A 24,157-nucleotide genomic window follows, 5' to 3' on the forward strand; every position below is an offset into this window, starting at 1 on the left:
TGTTTTAAGATTTTTATTTACAAATCAGTACATGTGTGAGAAGTCCATGTCTCTTATTTTCCAACAATAAATATGAAATCGTGACTCGTGGGCACCTAGATTCACTGTTGTTGCAGAACTAATTAATCTGTTCTTCAAAAATATATATCCTGAAATTCTACCTGCTGGAAATATAGTCCGTCGACCCGCTGAGAGCTACTGTACACGATGCACGGTAAAATAACAGATGTTGACTAGTAATAGGTCTCTCTGATCTTTGCTTGCAGGCTGTCACAGGTTTTCTTGGCATCTCCCAGCAACATGGATGTGTTGGGTTTGTAGAAAATGGGGTTATCGACTGCAGCGTAGCCCACGCCCAAAGTACGCTTCATCACCACTACCTGTAAATAATTTGAAAGATAAGTGGTTAATTTTTGTAGCATAACGATTAAGAAATTCTGCCTTTTAGGTTTTGATTGGCTGTGTCAAGCAATACTATCAGACCTGACTGGCAGTGCTGTCACTAAATACACCAGACATATCTGTACATATTGAGATTTTAGAAATTGACTTGCTAAATGTTGGAGATTAAGACGTTTTTTGGGATTTTAAGGTCTACAACTGATCTACAGTTCGGCATTGTTCGCTTTGAGTCTTGCGTCTCATGACTCTTCCAGTGACAACACTCTCCGACCAATCAGTGGCCGGCAATCTGTCCACGTCACATTTTAGTATTGGCTCAGCTCACTTGGAACCCTGCCAGAGCAGGTACCAAGAGAAGCACCAGGTACTACTTAATTGAGCTTAACTAGAATTGTATAATGGAAAGGGGCCATAAGAGACTGTTGCCTTTGTCCATCTCGACATAAAACAAATCATTTCCTGTCTTGAGCACAGAAAGGTCAGCTCGTTTCAGTGTTTTTTTTTTGTTTTAATGGAATGGAAATTGGTTTATATTTAAAAAGTTACACTACAGTGTTAAGAAAGACAGACCAACCTGTTTGGACTTCCACACTTCCAGGACAGGCATGCCGGCAATGATGGAGTTAGGATCTTCTTGCGCTGCAGAATTCACAGTGTCGTTGGCTCCGATGACCAGCGTCAGGTCCGTCTCTGTGAGCCACAGACAAGTGTAGATGTAAACATTAAAACGGATAAAAGAAAAAAAAAAATCGCTCACCAAATGTTATATTGTCCTGACTAATGTTCCTGGGTGCTCCAGCTCCATACTTATCTACCTTTCACATAAACAGAACCATATGTCCTCAGACTACATGCCTGGTTGCTAAGAAAACAAAAGACTGTTGCCCTGATAACATGGCATGTCTAAATACCAAGACGCAGCACAAGGCTGCTACAAGCGTAGATGAAAGGTGGGGTGGTGATTATTAGTCATAATTGATCCAGCAATTTTATCTGACGCATTACCACCAAAGTGACAGCCTTGCAGCAATAAATGCGCACTGTTGTGAATAACAGCTCCCTCATTTAAACAAAATAAATAAAAAATAAACAATTTTACCAGGGAAGTCTTCATTGATCTCATCCATCTCCAGGACCACATCATAGGGAACACCCGCCTCAGCTAGCAGGACGTTCAGCTGGCCAGGCATTCGACCAGCAACTGGGTGGATACCAAACCTGTCAAGGAGAAAAAAACAAAACACTAAAAATTAAAGCTCATCATCGACACTGACATTTGACTGATTTAAAACACTCAGCTCCCCGATCAATAATGTGCCGCTCCTGCAGTTTGTTGCCCCGGGTGAAAATGCACCTGTCTCTGTGAAAACAAGCTCAGATTTGTCAGAACATGAGCAGAAAATAAAGACCCAAAACAGTAGCAACATCACAATGCAGTACTACTTTTAGGCTTTGAAGTAAAGAGCAGACTGGGTCACTTAACAGGCTTCAAACTTGGTGTGCCGTGTCGACTTTTAAGTTGTTCGGATAAGAAATGAAAACAGATCAACGGTAGAAAAGCAGAAACACTTTGAACAGGTACTGCACTAGTGTCTGATAATTGATGGCATTACATCATATGATCACAAGTTTAAATAAATCTTTGAACTACTAAACCCAAAATCAGACAAAAATCTCCCATCATTGAACACATAAAACATGGAAATGGTGTGGACAAAAGTGATTGTACCAGCAAAGTGATTTGCTGGTTTCGCCAAAGCAGCAAAGCAGGCGAAACACAAGCACCCTCCATGTTTCACGGTAGGTAAGCTACGAGGGGTCGTACCCATGTTCCACGGGTCCTATGTTCCCCACTGTTCCCCGCTTTAAAAAAAAGAAAAAAGAAAAGGGTCCTATGTTCCCCGCTGTTCACCCAAAGGGTCCTATGCTCCACGCTTTGTATGTCACAGGGGAACATAGGACCTGGGGAACATAGGTACGACCCCAGCTAGGGGGGGACCGTATCTATGTTCCCCGGGTCCTATATTCCACGCTTTGTATGTGACCGGGGAACATAGGACCCTTTCACTAAAAAAGGGTCCTATGTTCCACGCTGTTCACCCAAAGGGTCCTATGTTCCCCGCTTTTGTATGTATGCGTTCACCCAAAAGGACCTGGGGAACATAGACCCTAACCCTTTACCCTGGAGCTCCACACCCAGGCTTCCACAAAGTGCGGAACATAGGACCTTTTTTTGGGAAAAATGACAAATACTGGTGGTTTGTAAAGCACTCACCTGACGCTCTTTCCCTGTTCACTCAGCATCTTCACCATGTCTGCGATAGGGTACTGAGCTTTGGCTGCACACAGACCCCAACCTAGAACACAGACAACATAATAGTCAGTGTTTTTAATCTTACCACAGCTTCCCCACCTGCACCCAGGTTGTTTGTCTGACTGTGAGCAGCATTTTCTGGGGGATGGAGGTTACAGACCAAGGAAGAAATGATTAGGTTTTGTGGATGAGTGTGGGAAACGGATAGACCATGGTCGAGGTTCTCTGCGTGCTTTCACAAGTATCTAGAGAGATACTGTAATTCTTTTCGAGTCAGTTGTCTAATTTTCAAGCATTACACAAAACAGAATTTATGTTACTGCCTTCGTGAAAAAAACCCCAAAACATTTAACACGAGTTACAGTTAGTTCTTCAATGAAAGCACAGCGAATCCTGCAGGGATTCAACAACAATAAAGCCTAGTTCTTCCTCTACCCCTCATTCTGTCGTTTGTCCTCTCCCTGTCTTCATTCACCACAAGTCTCCTCTTCATTAAATCGTTGGTCTGAGAAGCATTTCATCTGAAAGGAAACTTTTGCATGTGTGCATGTGGGTAACCCTGCGTGCAAAGAACTCCTTTTCCCTGCGTCTGCCCAACCCCGATTTAACCCCATTGGTCAGGTACCTTGAAGAGTTCAGTATTACCCCTTATCGAGTTTTTTGTAACTGGTCAAACATAACCTGTATCTTCTAATTCCCCAGACAACTGGAGCCTTCTGTTTCCTCACTGTCGTGCTTTGTTGTTGACAGCACACGGAGCAGTCGTGAGTCTGGACTCAATAGCTCCTATGACTTTTCACTGTTCCTTTAATTAAAGCAGCATGTTGGACCACACAAATGTCCGTGCGTTGGTTTGGATCTGTTGCAAAACAACAGCCATCCAAGCATCAGAGTTATTCAAAGTGGTTCCTCTTGCTCAGGCCACTCAACGTCTCAGCTGTCAGACATTTCTGGCTTTTTCTTTTTTTTGCATTTAATAAATCAATATGTGGTCATGATCTAACACTCAAAAATCAAAGCCATCGTCCTTGACTCTTTGCTCAGAAACATGTACCGACACTTCATATACCGCGTTCATCTGTGAGATCATTTATGGGCAAACTGCTCCCTCTTGTGGCTTACATGCTTCAGTATTCCAACTTGCATTTCTGCCCTGTCAAGTTAATTCTAGGATTATGATCATTTCTAAATATTGTGCAAAAAGAAAACTTCTGAACTTCTGCACAAAACATTTTTTGTTTTGGAAGAGCTGCCTGGCTCAGCCCGTTTGTCAGATGTAGTCAATCAGATGAGAGAGGGTGTTGATGTTTTTGAGGCTGAGGATTTGCAGCAACCTGACCCAAATCTGCACGTCTTTTTCCTATGGGAGGAAGCTGAAGTATACGGAGAAAACCCACAGACGCATGTCAAGAAAATGCATGCAGGGTTCCATCATGCTGCTTTATTCTAGAAAGAAAATCATTTATTTAAAAACTGAAGTGAAGTGAGAATGCTGTTCCAGTGGAGCATGTGTTTTTGTTGCACGTACCTGGTGTGATGATGATGTTGTTGGCTTCTTTGATTATGTCGATGGTCTGATCGATGTTGACCTCGGTGTGAGTGCCAACAATCTCCATGGGTTTACCGCCCAATGACGAGGTGGTGCCGTACCCGCCCAGGATCACGTTGGGCAGGGAGCGGTTCATAGCCTTGCAAGAGAAGAAGGAAATAATTCACGCTTGGGGGGGGGGAAAACTGAGTTTTGTGAACTTGTGGTGGGAAAAAACGCACATACTCACCACACACATAATGTATGAGAGGATGGCACCGGAGGAGCCGATAAGAGCACCAACGATCGTCATGAGGTTGTTGTCGAGTAAGAAACCTTCAGCACAGAGAGCCCAACCGGAGTAGCTGTTCAACACGGTGATGACCACGGGCATGTCAGCACCCCCGATGGCTGCTGTGAGGGTGACACCCTATATCAGAAGGTTGGAGAAGATGGAGAGAAGAAAAGAAATGTGATTAAGAACATTTGGACCATTTCAGTTGATTAAAACTTGTTTCCAATATAATTAAACAGTTACCTGGTTTAATCTAACAACGCTGGTGTTTGTTAATATCGAAATTTGATAATGTTTTTGCATAATTTAAACATGTCAACACAACATAAGGTTATGTTGACCGCATGGTTCGAAAAGAAGGAACCATTAAAGCATGAAGTAAATGACACGCCAAAGAACTCTCCAAAATGTTACACAGTGAACCTTTACCGGAAACTCACCATGATGGTGGAAAGCCCCGACACTCCTACGAGACACCCCATGCCGGTGCCATAGCTGGAGCTGAGCATGAAAGGAATCATGCCTCCCACCGATGCTGCCATCAGGCCAGCGTTCAGCATGTGTCGCCCCGGTAACATCAAGGGGGCTGAGTTCAGGACTCCTATACAAACCAAAAGGATTCTCATATTGATTATGCATTCTGGATATTTTGCATTTAAACTGTACAAGATGAGTCATAATCATCAAATGTAAACAAGCGGAAGCTACTTGCACCCCAAGAATCATGGGGTCAGCAAGCAGCAAACTATACATGTAAATGGAAACATTTAAAATGTTTTTTTTTCATTATACACACACTGCAACATAAATGACTAAACGCTGCACATGCACACAAACCCAGGAAGCAGAAAATCTTTGGCTTTCACTTGAGGAAAGAGACAAATCGCTGCCCAATGTCTTTTCATAGATGTGTGAAATGAGGTCAGATACAAGTCTTTATCACAGGCACATCTCACATATGTACCGCAGAGGCCAAAAATATTCGACAGCCCAGTGTCTAAGAGTTAGTGACATTTAATGGTGATACTGCAGATTGTAATAAATGGATAAGTCCTCTGCTCTCCAGCACATCAGGGAACTATGATGGCTAAGGATGTGGCAATTTCAAGGTATATTGAGGTATTAATTTAAAACATCAAAGTATTTATATATTTTTTTTATTTTTTTTTTGTAATGTCTTGTGATTTATGTATTCTTTTGTACCATGTCCTGTTAAATGTCTAATGTACTGACCTGCCTTAGGACAACGGATGAAAACTAGCTATTGTGCCAACTCCGGCATATTTACATTGTTGCTCTATGCTGACATGTCGATGAATATGCATTGTCCTAATTTAAATAAATAAATAAATAAATATATATATATGTATATATACACTTCTACCGTACCTGGCTGGTTTGTCCATTCAAAAACCTAACCATTTTTACTTTAAAGTGATTATACACTCACGAAAAAATACTTCTATTCAATTTCTGCCATTAAACCGTTCAAAATGTTGCACACTGGACCTTTAAAACATAATGACCTTGAAGTTTGCCATAGGCCACTAGTGATCCACTAAAGGTGACGCCACCGATGTAGGTTCCCAGATAGGCCACGGTCTTGATAACACCGGCAGCCGGGTGAGTGTCCAGGTGAGGAAACTCGATCATGAACTCTGCGACGCAGGTGAGGACGGCTGCCAGCCCCACGAGGCTGTGGAAGGCTGCCACGAGCTGCGGCAAGTCGGAGATTTCAATACGCTTGGCGATGGTCAGACCTGCAGGCGAGACATGATGATCAGCCAAAGAGAGGGAAAAAAACATTTCACGGTGAGTTACTATGTTTGGCTTAGTGAAACACCAGACACTAACCTTCTCATGCACGCTGGCTACGTTTTGAGTACAAAAAAAGCTCTATGAAGTAAGAAGTTAAAAAAGAGCAAATGCTTAAAAAGGAAAACACCTGTTTTTAGTTACAGGGTCTGATCTTCAAAGCCAGCACGATTAAGTTAAATACTTAGTGTTTTTTTTTTTTTCACGAAAGCACAGGGACACTAATTTAACACCGAGTAAACCCTGGTGCTCTGGTGCCTGTGTGTGTGCTGCTGATTACAACATCATTCTTCATCTGGCTCTCTTAAATTACTGTTAACACGTACAACATTCACGCATGGTGACGAAACACACTCATCTCTGTGTGTGGACAGAATGATTGATGCTCTGTAATGAATTGGCAAAAACAAACAGAGAAGGATGCATGCAAAGTTAATAATGCTTGCGCAGTTTTGTTAACAAACTGTCGGACTTACAACGGCACGGCGCCAAAGAATCATCAATTTTTAAATGAAGACATGAAACTCAAAGATGCCTTGTTGGTAGGTCGGCTCTCCGCAATTACACAGTACGCCATATATTTAGACTGTATATAAGGAAGGAAATGCAGCCTTCACTTTCAAAGTGAAGCCGAGGAAGAAGAACGGATGTAGCACTGATTCCACTGGTCACAAAAATAACTTAATTTGAATGGTAGTCGATGGGAAAATAAGATTCTACTTCATATTTGATTTATAACATCAGTGGATTTATCGTTTCAATCACTACTTTCACCTCTTCGCCAATAGAAGATGATGTCACTTATGTTAGGAGTTAGCTGTAGGCAGTTCAGCTCATTTCTGAACTGAAGAAGCCTGTTGGACGAGATCTTCATCTAAATCGAGCAAGTCCAGTTGTTTGATCTCTTGAGAAGCTTAAGCTAACCCTTGGCTGTGCTGTAGTAAGAATAAGCACCAGAGGACAAAATGTTCCGCAGAAGTCCTGTCTGTCAACCGTTTGACTTTATAAAAAGCTGGAAGCTCCCTACCAAGAGTTCCTCCAGTGGCCATGGCCAGAGACATCTGTGACAGCAGCTCGGGTGAGGGTTTGAGGGCACCGAGCGTGGCAGCAATGCCTCCCGCCACTCCCATCATGCCCAGAGTGTTCCCCAGGCGACTGGTGCCCTGAGCAGAGAGGCCTGCCAACGCCCCAACACAACACAAGCCTGAGCCCAGGTACATCATCTATGAAGCAAAAAAATAAATAAACAAGACATTAAAGACTTTTCAAAATGGACCGACGATGTGGGAGTTTGAAAAAGTTTGAGTTCTGAGACTGAGCGACAATCATACTCACATTAGCAATACCATTAGCGAATATAAAGCTATTTATGGGCCCGGTGACTAACATTTTGGATAGTAACATCTTCACACACATGAACCCAATGCATAAAGCAACAAATGAGGAGTTGAAAACTGCAGAGAGAGGGAGTGGAAAAGAGAAGCTATGGGAACCTTAAGTGCTGACACACTAGTTGACAATGACAGTGTTTCTGGTAGGTGAAGTGACCGTAGTTCATGTTTGTGAAGGTTTTCAGTCGTCCAGGTCATAGTCCTCTTCGGTAGCGAGCTGTAGGCAACTGGACTTCCTCGAGTTGAGTTGAAGATGTTTTTCACCTCTCATTCAACAGGCTTCGTCAGTTCTCAAAATTAAAGAACAGAAAGTGAGGAAACATCTTGGATGACAGGAGAAATATCTTCTACTTAAAGGGGAAGTATGTAGTTTATAGTGCCATCTAGAGGAGAGGCTGAAATTTACAACAAAGAACTGCTGCTCTGCTCACCCCCTCCCTTCCCTGAGTGCTACAGTATCCTCAGCAGGTCAAATGTCGTCCTCGTCGTCTTTCTCCGTGTCAGCAGATGAGGTTCGCGAGGCGACGGAGAGGGCGGAGCTACCACGGCCGTAGCAGACGAAGCGGAGAGAGAGGAGGCGGGACTTCCGCTACAAGTAAAGAGACGCTTGATTTGTTCTCTCGCGTTTGTCCTTACAGGCTCCGGTAGAAACATGGCGTCTCTCTGCTAACAGTGGCTATGCAACCGCGGCCCACGACCATGTTATTTTAAATGACTTTTTGAAACACTACGAAAATGAAACAAAGAATATTATACAGCGACTAGACAATGCAGGAGCACATAATATGTATAAAAAAGTGGAATTTGGGTTATATAAACCCATATATACTACACAGTGTCCCTTTAAGAGAAGTGAGTCCAGTTGCCCACAGTTAATCCCCAACTGACACCACAACTCCCAGATCTTCTTATATATATATATACACTGGACCTTTATTTTTATACCATTATAACTAGTTTGGCCAGAGAAAGCAGAATGTAAAAAACCTCCACCAAAGCTGATCATTTTCCAACAATGTCAGTTACAGTAAACTCCTCTGAATCACAACTTCATTCAACAAGTTTACAAGTTTCAATTATGGATCCTTAGAACATTTCATCCAACTCCATCCCATAAAGTTATGCTGTTAACAGACAAACAGCCAAAAACATAACCCTGCTTGGCTGTAGTAACTAAAGTATTTTACATCAGCTTTAACATACTCTACATATACATATTCACCTGTTCAATGTTGTATCCAGCTGCCACAGAAGCTCCGTATCCACCAACAAAGGCACCTGCAGGCAGCATATACAGGTAGTTGTACTCGGGAGGGTCAGTGGGACGTTTGAACATGTCCAACATTCTCTTGGTGATCAGGAAACCACCTACACACACACACACAGAGAGAAGAAAAAGTGGATTAAAGTGGGAATTCAATGAAACTAGTTAATATTTGTGTTAAATATCAGACCAGCAATGTTGATTGAAGAAATGAAGGCAGCAGCCAGAGCGAGACTCTCAGGCAGTGAGGAAGGCGCGAGACCTCCGCCCATCAGCACCAGACCTCCGACCGCCGTCAGACCTGAACACCCCGGGAACATCGGAAAAGAGGATGAGAGATCGTGTGACGTCACAACAAAAAGAGATTTAGCCATAATCTACATAGTTACACGACCTGAGATGGCATTGGTGACGGACATGAGCGGCGAGTGCAGAGCGGGGGTCACGCCCCACACTGTGTGGTAGCCAACAATCCCTGCTAATCCAAAGGTTGTGATCATCTGAGTGAACGCCGCGTTAGGAGACATGATGCCCAGAGCCAGACACGTGGAAACACCTGGAGAGACGAGCGACAGAGCAGATGGCGTCGTTGTTAATAATCTGTATTTCTGGAGAGCAAACGTTTTATACCAAAAACCACCTGAAAAAATATTGATTTTTAACATCGGTAAACACTTTCCTGATGAAAACAGACCGCAAACCATGACGGAAAATCAACGTCCACTTTTATATACAGACTATGAAAACCAAACAAGTTTTTTTATTTATTTTTTTTATCAATTTTAAAGTGATTGTACAAACATAGAGACACAGAGATTTCATAAAAATCCAAATTCAAATGCACTATGATGACTAAACGGCTTCTGTCAAATAAACTCAGGTTATTTATTGATTCAACTACTGAACGAATTACCTTCACCAATAAAATAACTTTATTTGTGCCACATGTGTTGAACTCTTTCTGCACGGACGTGTGTGTGTTGTGTGTGTGTCTGACCTGTGGTGTAAACGCCAGCAGAGGTCAAGGTGCGGTTGAAGGGCGAAACGGCCGCTGCCTTCTCAGCCTTCAACTCGGAGACGCTTTTCTGTTTGACTGGAGCCGGGGGGGCTGTTTTTGGGAGTGGTGACGGGAACATGTTCTTGCCGTCCTGGATTCACCAAAAAAACCCACGAGAGGAGCAGTTTGAGAACACGGCTGCTTTTGCGTGAGAAACACACATCAAGATCTTTGGAGTCCTGCGCGGTGGGTGATCTCACCAGCACGGTGGGAGTTGCTCGCAACGCAAGACTCAAAGGAGTTTCCGCCGAAACAAACAGCAATCACAGACCAGTTACCAGAGGTTTTGAAAGATAGATTCACTTTTAAAGAGCCTAAATAACTCTTAGTTTAACAAAAGGGGGGAAACTGATACGTCCTGTTGAGGTTGCACGCTTTCTTTGCCATAAACAATGTGTCAAAGTCAAAATTCCTGGACAAGTATTTTTTTGAAACGTTCATAACATTCTTGTTGGAATCCAACATGAGCTATTCCCAGCAGGGATCTGGTTTTTAGTGCTCATTTGGCGCAGGATCGTAGCATGACAGGACCCGATAACTCATGCTGAGAGGGAGCGATGCGGCTGCCAGTCAGACGGTTACAAACAAATAAAAACCCACCTTCATAACCAGAGTCCCACGGATGACATGGCCAATTGTTCCATAGTCAAATTCGTCTGCGGCCTCATAGTGGAAGTAGTCCTTGTCTGGGCTGATGGCCTTCAGCAGCTTCAGGACGTTGTTGGAATACAGAGTGCTGGCCTGCGAGGCCATGCGACTGGGCAGGTCTGTGTAGCCGATGTGTGTCACTCCCTGGTCATGAGAGGAAACAAGTACATAGAACAATAATAATAATAATAATAATAATACACATGTACATCATTATAGAAGTTCAAACAGATGTTCAAAAACAGCAGAGTGAATCAATTCACATTGGAAACTTATTTTCTTTTCTTGTATTTGCACCCTGATTAGTTTTGTTTTGAATCTATACATCTTACCTATGGCAACCAAACAGAGCGCTAGACGATAATTAAAACAACAATAACAACAATAATAAAAGCTTTCTCATTTCTGTCAGGCTCAGATTAATCAAGTTATTGTTACATTTGCCTTAATAAAGTTTAGACCCGTTTTGCAGAGATTGGTTGAAGCTCACCTTGTGAACGTACAGCTCACCAGGCTTTGTGGTCTCGATGTTGCCCCCGGCCTCTGCGGCCATATCCACCACCACAGAGCCGTCCTTCATCGACTCCACAAACTCCTTCTTGATCAGAATGGGAGCCCGCTTCCCTGCACCACAATGTTGATTAATGATGATTTATTATTACTCAAAAGGACGGAGAAACAGATTTGTGTATCCACATTAAATCTGCATTTATCGTTCGTTTTATGCAAATTTTTAACACTAAAAACATACTGTACCCGGAATCAAGGCTGTGCTGATGAGAATGTCGACCTCTTTACACTGCCTGGCGAAAAGAGCCATCTCGGCATCGATGAACTCTTGAGACATCTCTTTGGCGTATCCTCCAACTCCCTCACCAGACTCTTTAATATCTACTTCTAAAGGCTCTGCCCCAAAAGACTTGAACTGCTCCAGGGCTGCGGGCCTGAAGAGGGAGGAAACAGTCAGGTTTGTTTTTTAATTCTACACTGGATCAAGATCATAATTAAAATAATCTGAAGTCATTTACCTGGTGTCAAACCCTCGGACTATGGCTCCCATCGACTTGGCTGCACCTGCTGCTGCTAAACCAGCCACTCCACCTCCAATAACCAGGACCTGTGTGCAGCACAAACAACCATATAATACACAGTGGTACAAGAAGGAAACTGTGGCAAATGTTATTTAAAATACAGAAAAAAGAAAACATTTAGACAGTAAGAGACGGAAATGACTCATATTGACTGTTACCTTAGCAGGGGGAACTTTTCCTGCCGCTGTGATCTGACCAGTGAAGAACCGGCCAAAGTTGTTGGCAGCCAGAACCACGGCTTTGTACCTGCAAAAATGACGACAAGATTCCTCACCTCTACAGTTCTTTTTTAAAATTACATTACTACATTTAAACATTTAATTCCTCAGTTTGAGTAATAAGAAATTATGTATAATTTTTTGGACAAGAAGCATTTATGCTGTAAAATTGCTGAACGGACATGTTTTTGGAGCATTAGATGGGCACTTCTTAGTGTTTTCATTCAAGTACAAACATGTTTGCAGCCGTCTCACTTTACTAATGAAATGTTGCTGTTGCCTTGTTGGAAAACCGCTGCTAATGGCTGTTATTCTTTGCACAAACGATGATTGATTGAAAATCTTTAATCTATCATCGGTAACAAGTGCTTGGAGCTCCTGCTTTGGATCATTTATCACATATGAAAAGTGCGCGTCTGTCAGTGCTCAACTGGTGGGACGGCCTGCGGATGAGACTCTGTGATCATCCATTTTTTTTAATAGCCCTACCGACTGCACATCTCACTGTCTTTGTCATTACCCAGCGATATTGGCCATGGAGCTGAGGGCATCGTAGCCCTGTGCGATGGTGACTCTGGGCACCTGGTCCATGGCCAGCACCGTGCTCTGTCTCTCCGACAGCTTCTTCATCAGATCCGGGTTCTGCGCTGGATACACGAAACTCACCAGGGTGTTGTTCGGCTTCAGGAAGTCTGCCTCACTTATACTGGGGGCTCGTACCTGAAGAGGATAAGAGTCATTATGAATCATGAGAGGAAATTCAGACTTTAACCAGGACTTGAAAAATGTCACAATTACCCTGACCAATATAATTACAATTCACGATATGATGGCAATAATTGTAAAAACTAAAATAGGTCGAAAACACACATTTTGTCCTTTTCTTATCATTTGTAAATTGAGGGGCAGTTAAACCACTAATACTAGCATTTTCAGGGGACTCGCATGACAACTTAATTCACTCTTGATGGTCCCAGTAATGGAAATTCACTAAAATCATCTTATTGCAAGAACTATAACATAACGTCTTAGAAGATGTTTGCAAACCTTGAGGACCAAATCTGAGGCAAAGGCTCCCTTGACGTCAGTGATGGTGGCTCCAGCCTCTCTGTACTGTTGGTCAGAGAACTTGGATTCCAGTCCAGCTCCGCTCTCCACCTGCACCTGGAATCCCTGTTTGACCAGTGCCTGCACTCCCGCAGGCGACAGCGCCACGCGACGCTCATTCTGCACCGTCTCCTTAGGAACGCCCACCACCACGTCCTTGTAGAGCACACCTGGAAAGAAACATAAATCAGGTAGCACAATAAAAAAATCATTTTAACCGTTTCTGTGCATGAAGGCCACGTTCTCTGGGCTTAAACTCATCTAAGATGGACTGAAAAACAACAGAAACAGGGTCAATTTTTTTAAAGAAAAATGGTCATTGGATCCCACTTGGCAAAGATGAAAAAAAACTATGCAGGTGCACACACCAGCATATTGATAATCCGGGTGAGCATCAATGGTGATCTGCACATACGTTACAAGACATTCGTTCACATCAAGACGACATCTTTCACCATAGATTACATTGACCTACAAAACTGCAACAATGAGTATCTTCAATGGACTATAAGTATGGAGCATCACTTACAACTTCTGATAAAATATAAGCCAGCTCCATAACTTGGCCAGTTGTTGCTGGGAAACTAGGACCTTTTATTAAATGTCAAGTTACCGATTAAAACATCTAATATCAAAAATGTACAGTCGTTTTAGTGCTATTAAAAGTGCATTTAAATAAAAGCATGTGAGCACAGCCTACACTAAGTTCTACAATTGTAGTGGTAACTTCTTCAGACACTGACTGTAGAACATCTCTGCATTGCTCTCTGGCAGATTACTGGAAACAGTGGTACTGGCTTACTGAAAACCAGGAGGAGACTGAGATGATGATGATGATGATGATGATGTGACCTGGTGGAAAACTTCCCCACGTCACTACTTTTTTTTTCCCCTTGAGCGTGATGAAGGCATCTGTTTCTAAATGTGTTTATGTTCCACAAACAGAATAAAGTGCCTTTTGTCTGTTAAGTATAAAGGTTTAAGTGTTTTTATGTTTTATTTTTAGAAAGAAACTTTTCAGGGAATGGGGTTTGTGGAAGTATTCAATGAAAAAAAGAGAGCCGACATGGTGTGGCTGTGCCTCCTGTGGGCAGTGTCAGATTACACATTTCTCTCCATACACGGCGTGGTGACCTCGTCCCAGTCGTGACATTATTAGCAGGTGATTGGCTCTGAGCCAGCACATACACACTGAGCGGCCTACACCTCAGACACACACACACACACACACACGCTCAAAGTCAAACTTTAAAGCACTCACTTTCACACACATTCAATGACTCGTGTCCTGAAAACGGCAGAGACTCTCGATAAAAAAATGTGTGTGAACAAACTGTGAGTCTGCAGTTTCACTTTGACCTGTCACCTCTATCTGACCTCTCATGTGCTCTCACACATTAGCATGCACGGCTACAGCATGGGCCACGCCGGTGGCCCTATTTTGAGAGACATTTCTGGTAAAGTTCTGTAAACAGATTAGGATGTGTGGTAGTTTTCCACTCTTCTGGCCAGGAGCAGTGTGTCCTTGAGTGAACTGTTATTCTGTCATTCCTCAACACAGAGGAAACACAGACCAAAGTCACGACAGCCTGTCCTCTGTGGAAAAATAATAATAATGCCAGGGTGAAGCACAAAGGTGGAAACGGACACTTCCTACCTCTGGAGGCCTTTTGGTCCCATAACACAGGGAAAGTCCTGAACTGTCTTCTACTGGGTATCTTCTGACGGACTCCCCTCTGCAGGAGAACGACAGAAGAGCTGGAGATGCAGCGTATGAGGGAAGACATGGCCACTGACTCCCTCTGCCTCCTGGAAAAAAAATGAACACAAACAAGCAGAGGTAGTTGATAATCTAGCACTACTTCTGCCTGTGCTGTCAAAACACCAAGAACATTATAATTTCCCCCCCCACAGCTGAGCAGGTCCTGAGCCCCTACAGCCACGCTTTCAGGCTGTCTGTGCTGTGAGGCCTAGAGACAGCAGTGTGACATTTCAGCTCTACATATACACACACACACACACACACACACACACGCGGGCTTGTTTCGCGAGATCTGGATTTGTGACGGCACAGAGTGAAACTGTGCCAAGTCTGGCCAAGTTGTTGTGCCCGGCAGGAGCAGAGAGAAGTGAATCAGAAAAAACCTTTAACACTTATCGTGTGTGCAAAATTGATATAAAATGCACTAAAACATGGATTATACTGTATAATACATACACTAATTTTACTTACATAGCACTTTTCCCACACAGCATGGAACTCAAAAGTGCTTCACAGGATGAAAACATTGTCAAAGAAAGCAAACCCACCCAACAACCACTTCAGCTGACACATTTCTGGTATTAGGTATTAAAAAACAGCAATGGAGAAGTGAAGAAGTGAGGAAAGGAAGCGATGAAGTGAGGAAACGCCATCATGGAACTCACAAACAGCCGTGAGGGCGAAACCACTGGAGACTGAAATAACTAATGGGTGATCTAAATGAGAGGTAAAAGAGAAATTTAAAAACATAGGTAGTAACAGATAAAGTGTAATGAGTCGGTGCTTAAAAATAAGTCAGTAAACAAATGAGGCAAGAAAGGACACTAAAGGGTAGAATTAAATTATTTGTGTCAGACCCTAAAATAAAAATAAAAAGGTACAAATAAATAAATCTCAGGTAAAAGCCAGGTTAAAAACGTAGGACCCAAATCTAAAGACCATAATAACAGAAGGAGGTCTCACGGAAAGTTTGGTTCAAACTTTGGGCAGAACCAAATCTTAGTACACAATGGTTCTCAAATCTGACAAATAAGAGGGGCGAAGACCATTTAGAGCTTAACCTTAACCTTTAGGTACACATGACACCTGATAAAGGGTCAGTGGCTCCAGTCACATCCTCTTCATACTCTAACGCGTGGTTTTTCAAGTTTCTTTATGAACCAGTCTGCTCATTTTCCTTTGACATTTGAACCGCAGCTCACTGGATATTTTCCTCTCCTTTTGAATCATTCTCTGTAAACTCTAGTGATGGCTGTGTCTGAAAATGTAGGTATGACGCTGGGCCTGAACTTCCGGCCGGTCATTTTGACCATGTGATTTGTTGCCATTAGTATGTAAAAAAAGGTAGTGTGGAAAACTGTCCAGGAGCTTCTCGTGTGGTATCATCCATTCATCCATCACTGACACTGAGAGAAACACTGCACAGTCTCATATCAGTGTTTCCTAAACCCACTTTTTTCCCCCCAACGTGACAAAATGACTCAGTTCACAATAAAAATTGTAACCATTATTTTCTACAATTTCTGTAGCGACACTTCCACGAGATACACTGTGTATTTGATTAGTTAATCAAACTTGATTGACTGCAAACATTTCTGCACATTGTGCACAGACTCTAGAGCTGATTCATCCATTCATTCATTCATTCATTCATTCAGCCACTCTCACCTGTCCTTCACCCTCCTCCTTTTCACAGACTCTTTCACACACACTGATCCACTTTAATCTGACTTGCCTTTCAGACTAGCAGTGAGAGCAGGTTAATGCTTCAGCAGCAGCAGCAGCAGTCACCTGAGAGACAAAAACACAGACACAGACACAGACGGACGGACAGACATACAGACAGATGACCTTCCACAGTTTCAATATCACTGCTCCACTATCAGTTTATAACAAACCACGTGACCTGACCTTTGAGTCTGATAAACTCACCACACACACACAGTGAATGGCAAAAGCAAACACCGGACTACCTGTTATTTAAAAACTGGATTAACATGTTTATCACAAACATTTCCTGCAGGTGTCGCCAAATTTGACTGAGTGAATGATGTCCAATCAGAGCCAAGGACCCGCCCACTCTCCACCAGTAGCTGTCGTTGATTGGAGGAAGCTTTGCTCAACTGGGTAAATATATCATTATTCATAAGTTTATTAAAATGCTGGAAACTCTCCCAACTCTGTTTTGAATATAAACTGAAACATTAACTGTTTAGATTGTAATGTCAAAGTCTGTCTATTTAAATAGTATTTTTATTTGTCGAGTTGTTTTATTAATTAATTGATGCACTTATTGTTGCAGTGCATTATGTATTTATATGACTTTTGACGTTACTATGTCATTGTTTACTGTTGTTGTCCCCATTTGAAATTGTTAAAGAAACTTGCACATCCCATACCTTTAATTTTTACTTATTTTTATTCATATTCTTGTAAAACAATTCCTACCTGCATTTCTTTTCTTTTTTTGTCCACATGGTGGCGTCAGAGCATCGAGAAACATTTTGAATTAAAAGCCTAAATTTGTTGGACAATCATGACTATTTCCTTAGTTTCAGCGATGTCAGACGTTCAAGTAACCCCTATCTAAAAAACTACAAGTATAATAATATCGCTCATTATGGTACAAATATTTATATTTGCTATGATAATTGTCATGAAATAAATAAATAAATTAGGACTTATTAGTTACATTTGCAAAACGGAAACGGTTCTGTCCGTCGCAGGAAAAGGTTTTAGGTGACCGACTCGTTTCAGTACCACATGTGAGTTTGTAAACATTAGTCTCTCTGGTTCTAGTCTCGGCAACAGCTCAAAACTGCAACATTCATAACATTTAAAGCACGAATAATACGTGTCTGGTTTTACCCGGTGAGTAAGTAAGTATGTGTGTTGTTGTACATTTTAATTAAAACCTGTCTATCGTTGAGAGTCAGAGTTCTTGCTACGAGCAAATAGCATGTAGCCTAGCTAACGCCTGCGGCTGAAGTTATGGCAACGAAGGCTTTATATTTGCATCTTAAAACCAAAAACGACACCACCAATCGACTACGCGAAGAAAATTTATCGATCGGTTAAAAAATAAAAACGTTTTAGTAATGTGTCTCTTAGTACGGAAGCCGACAGCGCCCATGGTTAATCCGAATGGACTGAAAACACTATAGTGCCGACCTTTGTCGGCTTCCGTAACTTAAAGACAAGAAACATTTAATAACATTTTAACTCAGATATCCTAATGCAGATGTTTCAATCTTGAGGCCCCAGTAAATATATTTTTATTGTGAACTATACCATGGTCCACATCTATACAGCCACTTTTATTTTGAAATTCCTATGTGCAACGTAAACAGTGTGCCTAAATACAGATATAGACAATATTGAGGTTTATAAAATGGTAAACGGAACGCAAAATTAACAAAAATAAACCTGGATTCCAGAAAATACTCCCATGTGCTGTGCTTCTCTGTGTCTTCAGTTGCTGCTGATGTTCAATGAAGACTTTGAAGCTGCTGTCAGTGGATCCATCAGACCAGGGCTCTCAGAGATGCAGACTGGGTCCAGAGTTGATGTCAGCGGTGGGTCTGAAGCTGGGCTCTCCCCTCCTGGTGTCTGTCCCTGGGGGAAGCTGCCTCTGCATTGCCTGGCCTCGGTCTGACCTGGCAGAGGGCTTCTTACAGATGGACCTGAAATGTTGCTCCCCCAGTCTGATTCCTCACCCTCCCACACACCTGCACGTGGACTCGGATCAGCTCACGCCTGTATCCTGCCCCAAACTGAAAACTATCCAAATAACTGTGGTCGTCCAGAGTGTCGATTTTAAAAAGCACACACCTTCCAGCCTCGTTCATGAGCTTGTGAAGGACATGTTGAAAGGTGTCTACATCCACGAGAAGCATGTGATAAATCTGGAGGACTTTGATACAGAGATTAAATATGTGGTTATTGAAGGCATCCATCCGGATTCTGCCAGTTCTGGATTAATCACCGCAAAAACTGGCGTGGAGATAACTGGGATCCAGACAGTCAGACATTACATGAGTCACCTGCGGGAGGAGCACACAGTGTCACTGGGGGGTCTGGATGAGGTTAGCATGTTTGTGATGACATCATTTCTCTTCATCATCACAGAGTGTATTCACCCTGATGTGACACACACATGTTTCACTGTATTCTAGGTGAGCGCTTCCCTGAGAGAGATGCTCCAGCTGCCTCTGCTTTATCCAGGCACCTTGAACTCTCTCGGTGTGTCGTGTCCCAGAGGAGTTCTCCTGGTGGGGCCTCCAGGTGTGGGCAAGACCCTGCTGGTCCGCAGAGTGGTGGGGGAGGTGGGAGCCAGCCTGATGGTGGTCAGAGGACCAGAGGTACACGCAAGATACACACTATATGAGTGTATGAGCAGAATTTCTTGGTAATAGATTGAGAGTGATTACAAAAAATTACGTTGAGATCCAAATTCAGCCAAACTATTTCTGTAATCATCATACTTTTTGGAAAGTGCACTGGATCGCTTGATTTACAGAGGAAAATAAATGTGCTTCACGTCTTCAGAAGTAAACTCCAGAAAACTTGGTCCATATATTTTGCCGTTCACTTTTGAAGAAAGTACTGGGAGATTATGTGGGTCAGTTATGGTTACATCAGCAGGAGAATGTCCAGAAAACCAGGTATGATGTTGCGCCTGGCTTGACGATGCAGGAAGCTGCACACTCACTGTGAATTATGTGGAGATTTTCCATCTGTGCTCACAAATGGCTTCACTCCAATATTATCCAGAAATGTAAATGTCCAGAGTGACGATGTTGTCTCACCTACAGCCCCTGTGGACAGTGTCAGGGAAATGTCTGGACATCATTGTTCATTCATTCTTTTTTTAAAAAGCAGTTGGAGCAGGAATCCATGCAGAAAGTTTATTATTGTTGAACATGTTTGTTGATTTTTGATTTCAGGTGGTGGGATCGCGGCCGGGTGAGAGTGAGGAGCAGCTGCGTGCTGTGTTTGAGCGAGCTCGATCCGCAGCCGAAGAGGGTCCATGTGTGCTTTTCTTAGACGAGCTGGATTCTCTTTGTCCAAGGAGAACCGGCTCCTCATCCCCAGAGAACCGCTTAGTTGCTCAGCTTCTCACGCTGATGGACGGGATGGATCGGTCTGATCGCTTTCTCATTGTTGGAGCCACCAACCGACCAGACAGCTTAGACCCAGCTCTTCGCAGGCCAGGAAGATTCGACAGAGAGGTACGAGCACATGCTGTAACTCAATACATGTATCAATAAATGTAGATATCTGACTTATTATTAGCAGTGTTCATTTTATATTTCCTCAGGTTGTTATTGGAGCTCCCACCATGCAGCAAAGACGATCCATCTTGTCTGTTCTGTGTGCGAAGATGCCCGTGTGTCCCAGTGTGGACATGACGGAGCTTGCACAAAGAACTTCAGGCTATGTAGGAGCAGATCTCAGTGCACTGTGTCGGGAAGCTGCCATGAACGCTATCAGGGAAAACGCCAAGGTAAATATAGTAATCTAGCAATTTATTGTAGTCACACAAAGCAACTAAATAGTTTATTACTTATTATTTGAATTTATTTGTCTCTTTTATCTTTAGTTTCTGTCAAAAGAAAATATTTTCACCTACATTTTACAAACTGGACCTTTAATTGGGCTGAACTACAACTGAGGAATAAAAACTTAGTGTCCCTAGAGAATTGCAGATGTAGATTAATACATGTTTTTTCCTGTGTTTGATATTATATCCTCAGGGTTCAGGGTCACAGACCGTGTGCATGAATCACTTCCAGGATGCACTAAAGTTGGTGCGTCCCTCTTGTCTGCGCAGCAGCCTGGGCAGGACGGAGCTTTCTCCAGTGTCCTGGGAGCAGATCGGAGGCCTGGACGATGTCAAACTCAAACTGAGACAGGTGAATATGTGGCAGTGCTTGATTTGATCAGTGTAAAACACAAAGAGCCGTCAACTGAATCATCTCTTGTGTGTGGATCATCAGAGTATCGAGTGGCCCATGAGGTTCCCTGAGGCGTTTGTACGTCTGGGTCTTAGTCGTCCCCGTGGTGTGCTGCTCTTTGGACCTCCAGGATGTGCAAAGACAACTCTTGTCAGGGCCGCGGCAACCTCCTCCCACTCTTCCTTCCTGTCCGTCAGTGGTGCTGACCTCTACTCTCCGTATGTGGGAGACTCGGAAAAGGCTTTGGCACAGGTACGTTTTTTTTAACCACCTGCTGTTTTTGTGTCTGTGGCACCGCCCAGACCTGTGTTAACATCTGTCCTCAGTGATCTGATCGCACATGGACAGCAATTACAAGTACAATTGTTGATTCCTGTTATTAAAATGAGTCATGGATGCATATCCTGTGACCACATATGACCGGATCTGACTTTCCGTCTTCCACTGTATTCAAACACACACTGATGTTGTGTCTGTTCACGTGAGCGACGTTGTGCACACATGTCTGAGAGAGTAAGAGTGAACCAGAGCAAATCTGAACCAGAGTGAAATCGCTACTAGTCACATGAAGTTGAGGTTCAGGTCTCTAATTTGCCCTCAATTCGTCTGTTTCATCCACAAACACCCATCTGTCCACATGCAGCTGTTTCGGCAGGCCCGCGCCTGCGCTCCCTGTGTTCTGTTCCTCGACGAGATTGACTCTCTGATCGGCTCACGGTCGACCGGTCAAACGTCCAACGGTGTGCACACTCGCCTCCTGTCTGTTCTCCTGAATGAGATGGACGGCGTGGGCCTGAAGACGGCGGAGAGGAGAGGAACCGAGAGGATCCTCCAGGCAGAGGGAGTGGGAGAGTGTCACGCACAGGAACAGGTCAGACATTAGACACGTGTGTGTTACAGGAAGCATCTGCAATCACTTACAGAACATGTGTTAAGTCTGAAGCTGTCATATACTCTCTGACAGATGGACAGCCAGGAAGTGTGCAACAAAGATGTGATGGTTGTTGCTGCCACAAACAGACCTGACTGCTTAGACAGCGCCCTCCTCAGACCTGGCAGACTCGACCACATCATTTATGTGCCACCTCCCGACCAGCAGGTGAATTAAAATTGAGATCATGACATTAAAAAAAAAAAGAAGGCATAAATGCAATATGTTTACAGGTGATTTAACAACCACAAGTGTTCAAAATGGGTACTGCAATCCATATCCACTTTTTTGATTTAAACATGATAATAAAAATGATTGCGCAATGTGACTACAAAAGAAAAACACCAGCATCTGTGTTTGTGTTGGTCCCCTATAATCCTTGCTCTCACCGTGTTTGGTCTTGGCTACAGAGGTGCAGGTGTATGCAGAAAAAGGGCTAACATGATTTTACGGGCCGCTGCTGCCGTTTCTCTCTAACCCCACCCTGCACCAACCCTCGCTGTTTTGTGTAAAGCAGCCATTCCCAAACTGAAGAATAACACGGCCCATTTCAAAATCTGAAAAACTTAAATGATATATTAAGTATTTCTTAAACGGGTTTGAAAATAACATTTGCATTTTGAATCAGGCTTCTAATATACGCTGTATAATTTAATAAATTCACCTAAAATTTAGGAAAAAGGCAAGTGGAAATACCTGTTCATCTCAATGCTTCCCTACTTGCTGTGTTTACAAAGTGCTTTGTAAATGACCTATAAAATATCCATATCTGTCCAACAAATTGCTATGCAACTGAAAAAAATCTAAACTTTTGACATTTATTTGAAGCATCTCTTGCTGCCCAACTGCTGAACCTTCACAGCCCACCAGGGGGTAATACACCCCTTTGGAAATCATTGATGTAAAGCAACTTATCATCACTTAATATTATTAATATGCACTGCTCATCAGTTACAGTTGTTGGACAGTATAACACTGTGAACACTGGTGTAGCATCGCTGTGTGAAAAACTCTCTTGATACATGAACGCCATTCCCATTGTACATGATTACTTTTGCTTGAAGTGTTAATAAATAATACAATGACAACAACAACAACAACAACAACAACAACAACAACAACAACAACAACAAGAGTGTCATTACAGAGCACAGAAACAGCTGGCTAACCTTTTATATGCCTCTTTTTCCTTGTGTCCAGGCTCGACTCGCCATCCTGAAGGTTTGCACTCGGTCCATGCCGGTCCATGCTGACGTGTGTCTGGAGGATCTTGCGACACAGACTGAGCTTTACTCTGGAGCTGATCTGGAAAATCTGTGTAAAGAGGTAACGTGAACAGTTAATCCCCCCTTTTAATCAAATATTGCAATTAGCGAAAATCACAACATATGCAATTTAATTATATGCAAATTATAAAATGTACATGTGCATGAAAAGTGTTCATATCATCACGTTCTCGAGTCCTTATAGTTTTGTATGAAAGTACAGAATTTTCTTTTTCATTGCATTTTTAGAATGTGTAAATAAACTGGTAAAGAAACTTTCCAAGGCACATTTTGTTTGGGAATTTTGGAAATATTGCAAATTGGAACTTTCCATGGGAATGAATGAGAATTAACTGAATGTTTCTTGGTAGAACTTTTATCAAAGCTTAATTCTTTCTTGTTCTAAAAACTTGTTTTAGCGAAAGATGTTGCTACCAAATATTATTTAGGTTCCCAACCTTCAATTTAAAAGAAAATGTTATTTTGAAAACATTTTTGCAACCGTAGTCCTCTCTAGTAGGATTTATTTTTTCCTGAAACCATTTTAAAAGTATGGTCATGGGATTTTTGTCTGTTGTTTTGAGACAGAATCGTGCCTAGGTTGTTGCATCTCCATAGCTTAATTTCCAGTGTAATGTGGTGAAATATTGTTGTTGTTGTTGTCGTTTTGCAGGCTGCTCTGTTGGCGCTACAGACAGAGAACATGGAGGCTCGCGTCATCAAACACACATACTTCCTGCAGTCCCTCAGAAAAATGAGCCCGTCTCTCACCGCCCAGCAGATCCGCACATATCAAACACCGCTCAGATCATGATGACGTATCTCTGCACTGATAAATTGTACGACGAATAAAATCAGTACAACATGAGCTTTTTTGCGTTTAATTTCCTCACTTTCAATTCCTCAGTGTGACCACAGGAGAGCGCTGATCATCCACAAGCTGCATTGATCAGCTGAAGTGGGTCTGTGGATGTATGTATGAATCAAGTGCTGCATGTCAATGCAGGAAGCTCTCTCTGTGTCTACGTGCCTCTCACCTCGTATCAACTCTCTCATCCTGCCTACATCAGCCCGCCTCTCAGGATGCTGAGCTGAGAGTCATCCAGCGCTTC

General features: G+C 42.8%; 2 protein-coding genes across 2 annotated transcripts; one reads left to right on the forward strand and one right to left on the reverse strand.

The window, feature by feature from the left end:
* Window positions 1–3: 3 nt before the first annotated feature.
* nnt2 (nicotinamide nucleotide transhydrogenase 2) lies at window positions 4–15,124 on the reverse strand. Its single transcript, XM_083901169.1, has 21 exons — window positions 14,788–15,124; window positions 13,071–13,300; window positions 12,544–12,743; window positions 11,964–12,051; window positions 11,743–11,831; window positions 11,471–11,658; window positions 11,205–11,338; window positions 10,667–10,858; window positions 10,007–10,157; window positions 9,404–9,565; window positions 9,200–9,310; window positions 8,968–9,113; window positions 7,382–7,577; window positions 6,066–6,299; window positions 4,980–5,140; window positions 4,495–4,674; window positions 4,245–4,404; window positions 2,678–2,759; window positions 1,502–1,620; window positions 977–1,092; window positions 4–380 (listed from the first exon to the last, which is right to left on the reverse strand). The coding sequence occupies exons 1-21, from the start codon at window positions 14,915–14,917 to the stop codon at window positions 234–236; spliced, it is 3,216 nt and encodes a 1,071-aa protein (XP_083757295.1). The 5' UTR covers window positions 14,918–15,124; the 3' UTR covers window positions 4–233.
* A 2,533-nt stretch (window positions 15,125–17,657) lies between these two features.
* afg2b (AFG2 AAA ATPase homolog B) lies at window positions 17,658–23,859 on the forward strand (the record flags this gene model as incomplete). The annotated part of the gene is made up of 11 exons (XM_083900626.1): window positions 17,658–17,763; window positions 18,368–18,977; window positions 19,068–19,253; window positions 19,839–20,123; window positions 20,213–20,398; window positions 20,649–20,807; window positions 20,892–21,101; window positions 21,493–21,720; window positions 21,814–21,948; window positions 22,981–23,106; window positions 23,719–23,859. Exons 2-11 carry the CDS (start codon window positions 18,384–18,386, stop codon window positions 23,857–23,859), a joined length of 2,250 nt encoding a protein of 749 aa, XP_083756752.1. The 5' UTR covers window positions 17,658–17,763; window positions 18,368–18,383.
* Window positions 23,860–24,157: the final 298 nt, after the last annotated feature.

This window comes from Microchirus variegatus (assembly GCF_963457635.1).
Source record: "Microchirus variegatus genome assembly, chromosome: 14".
In the NCBI taxonomy this organism is placed as follows: Eukaryota; Metazoa; Chordata; class Actinopteri; order Pleuronectiformes; family Soleidae; genus Microchirus; species Microchirus variegatus.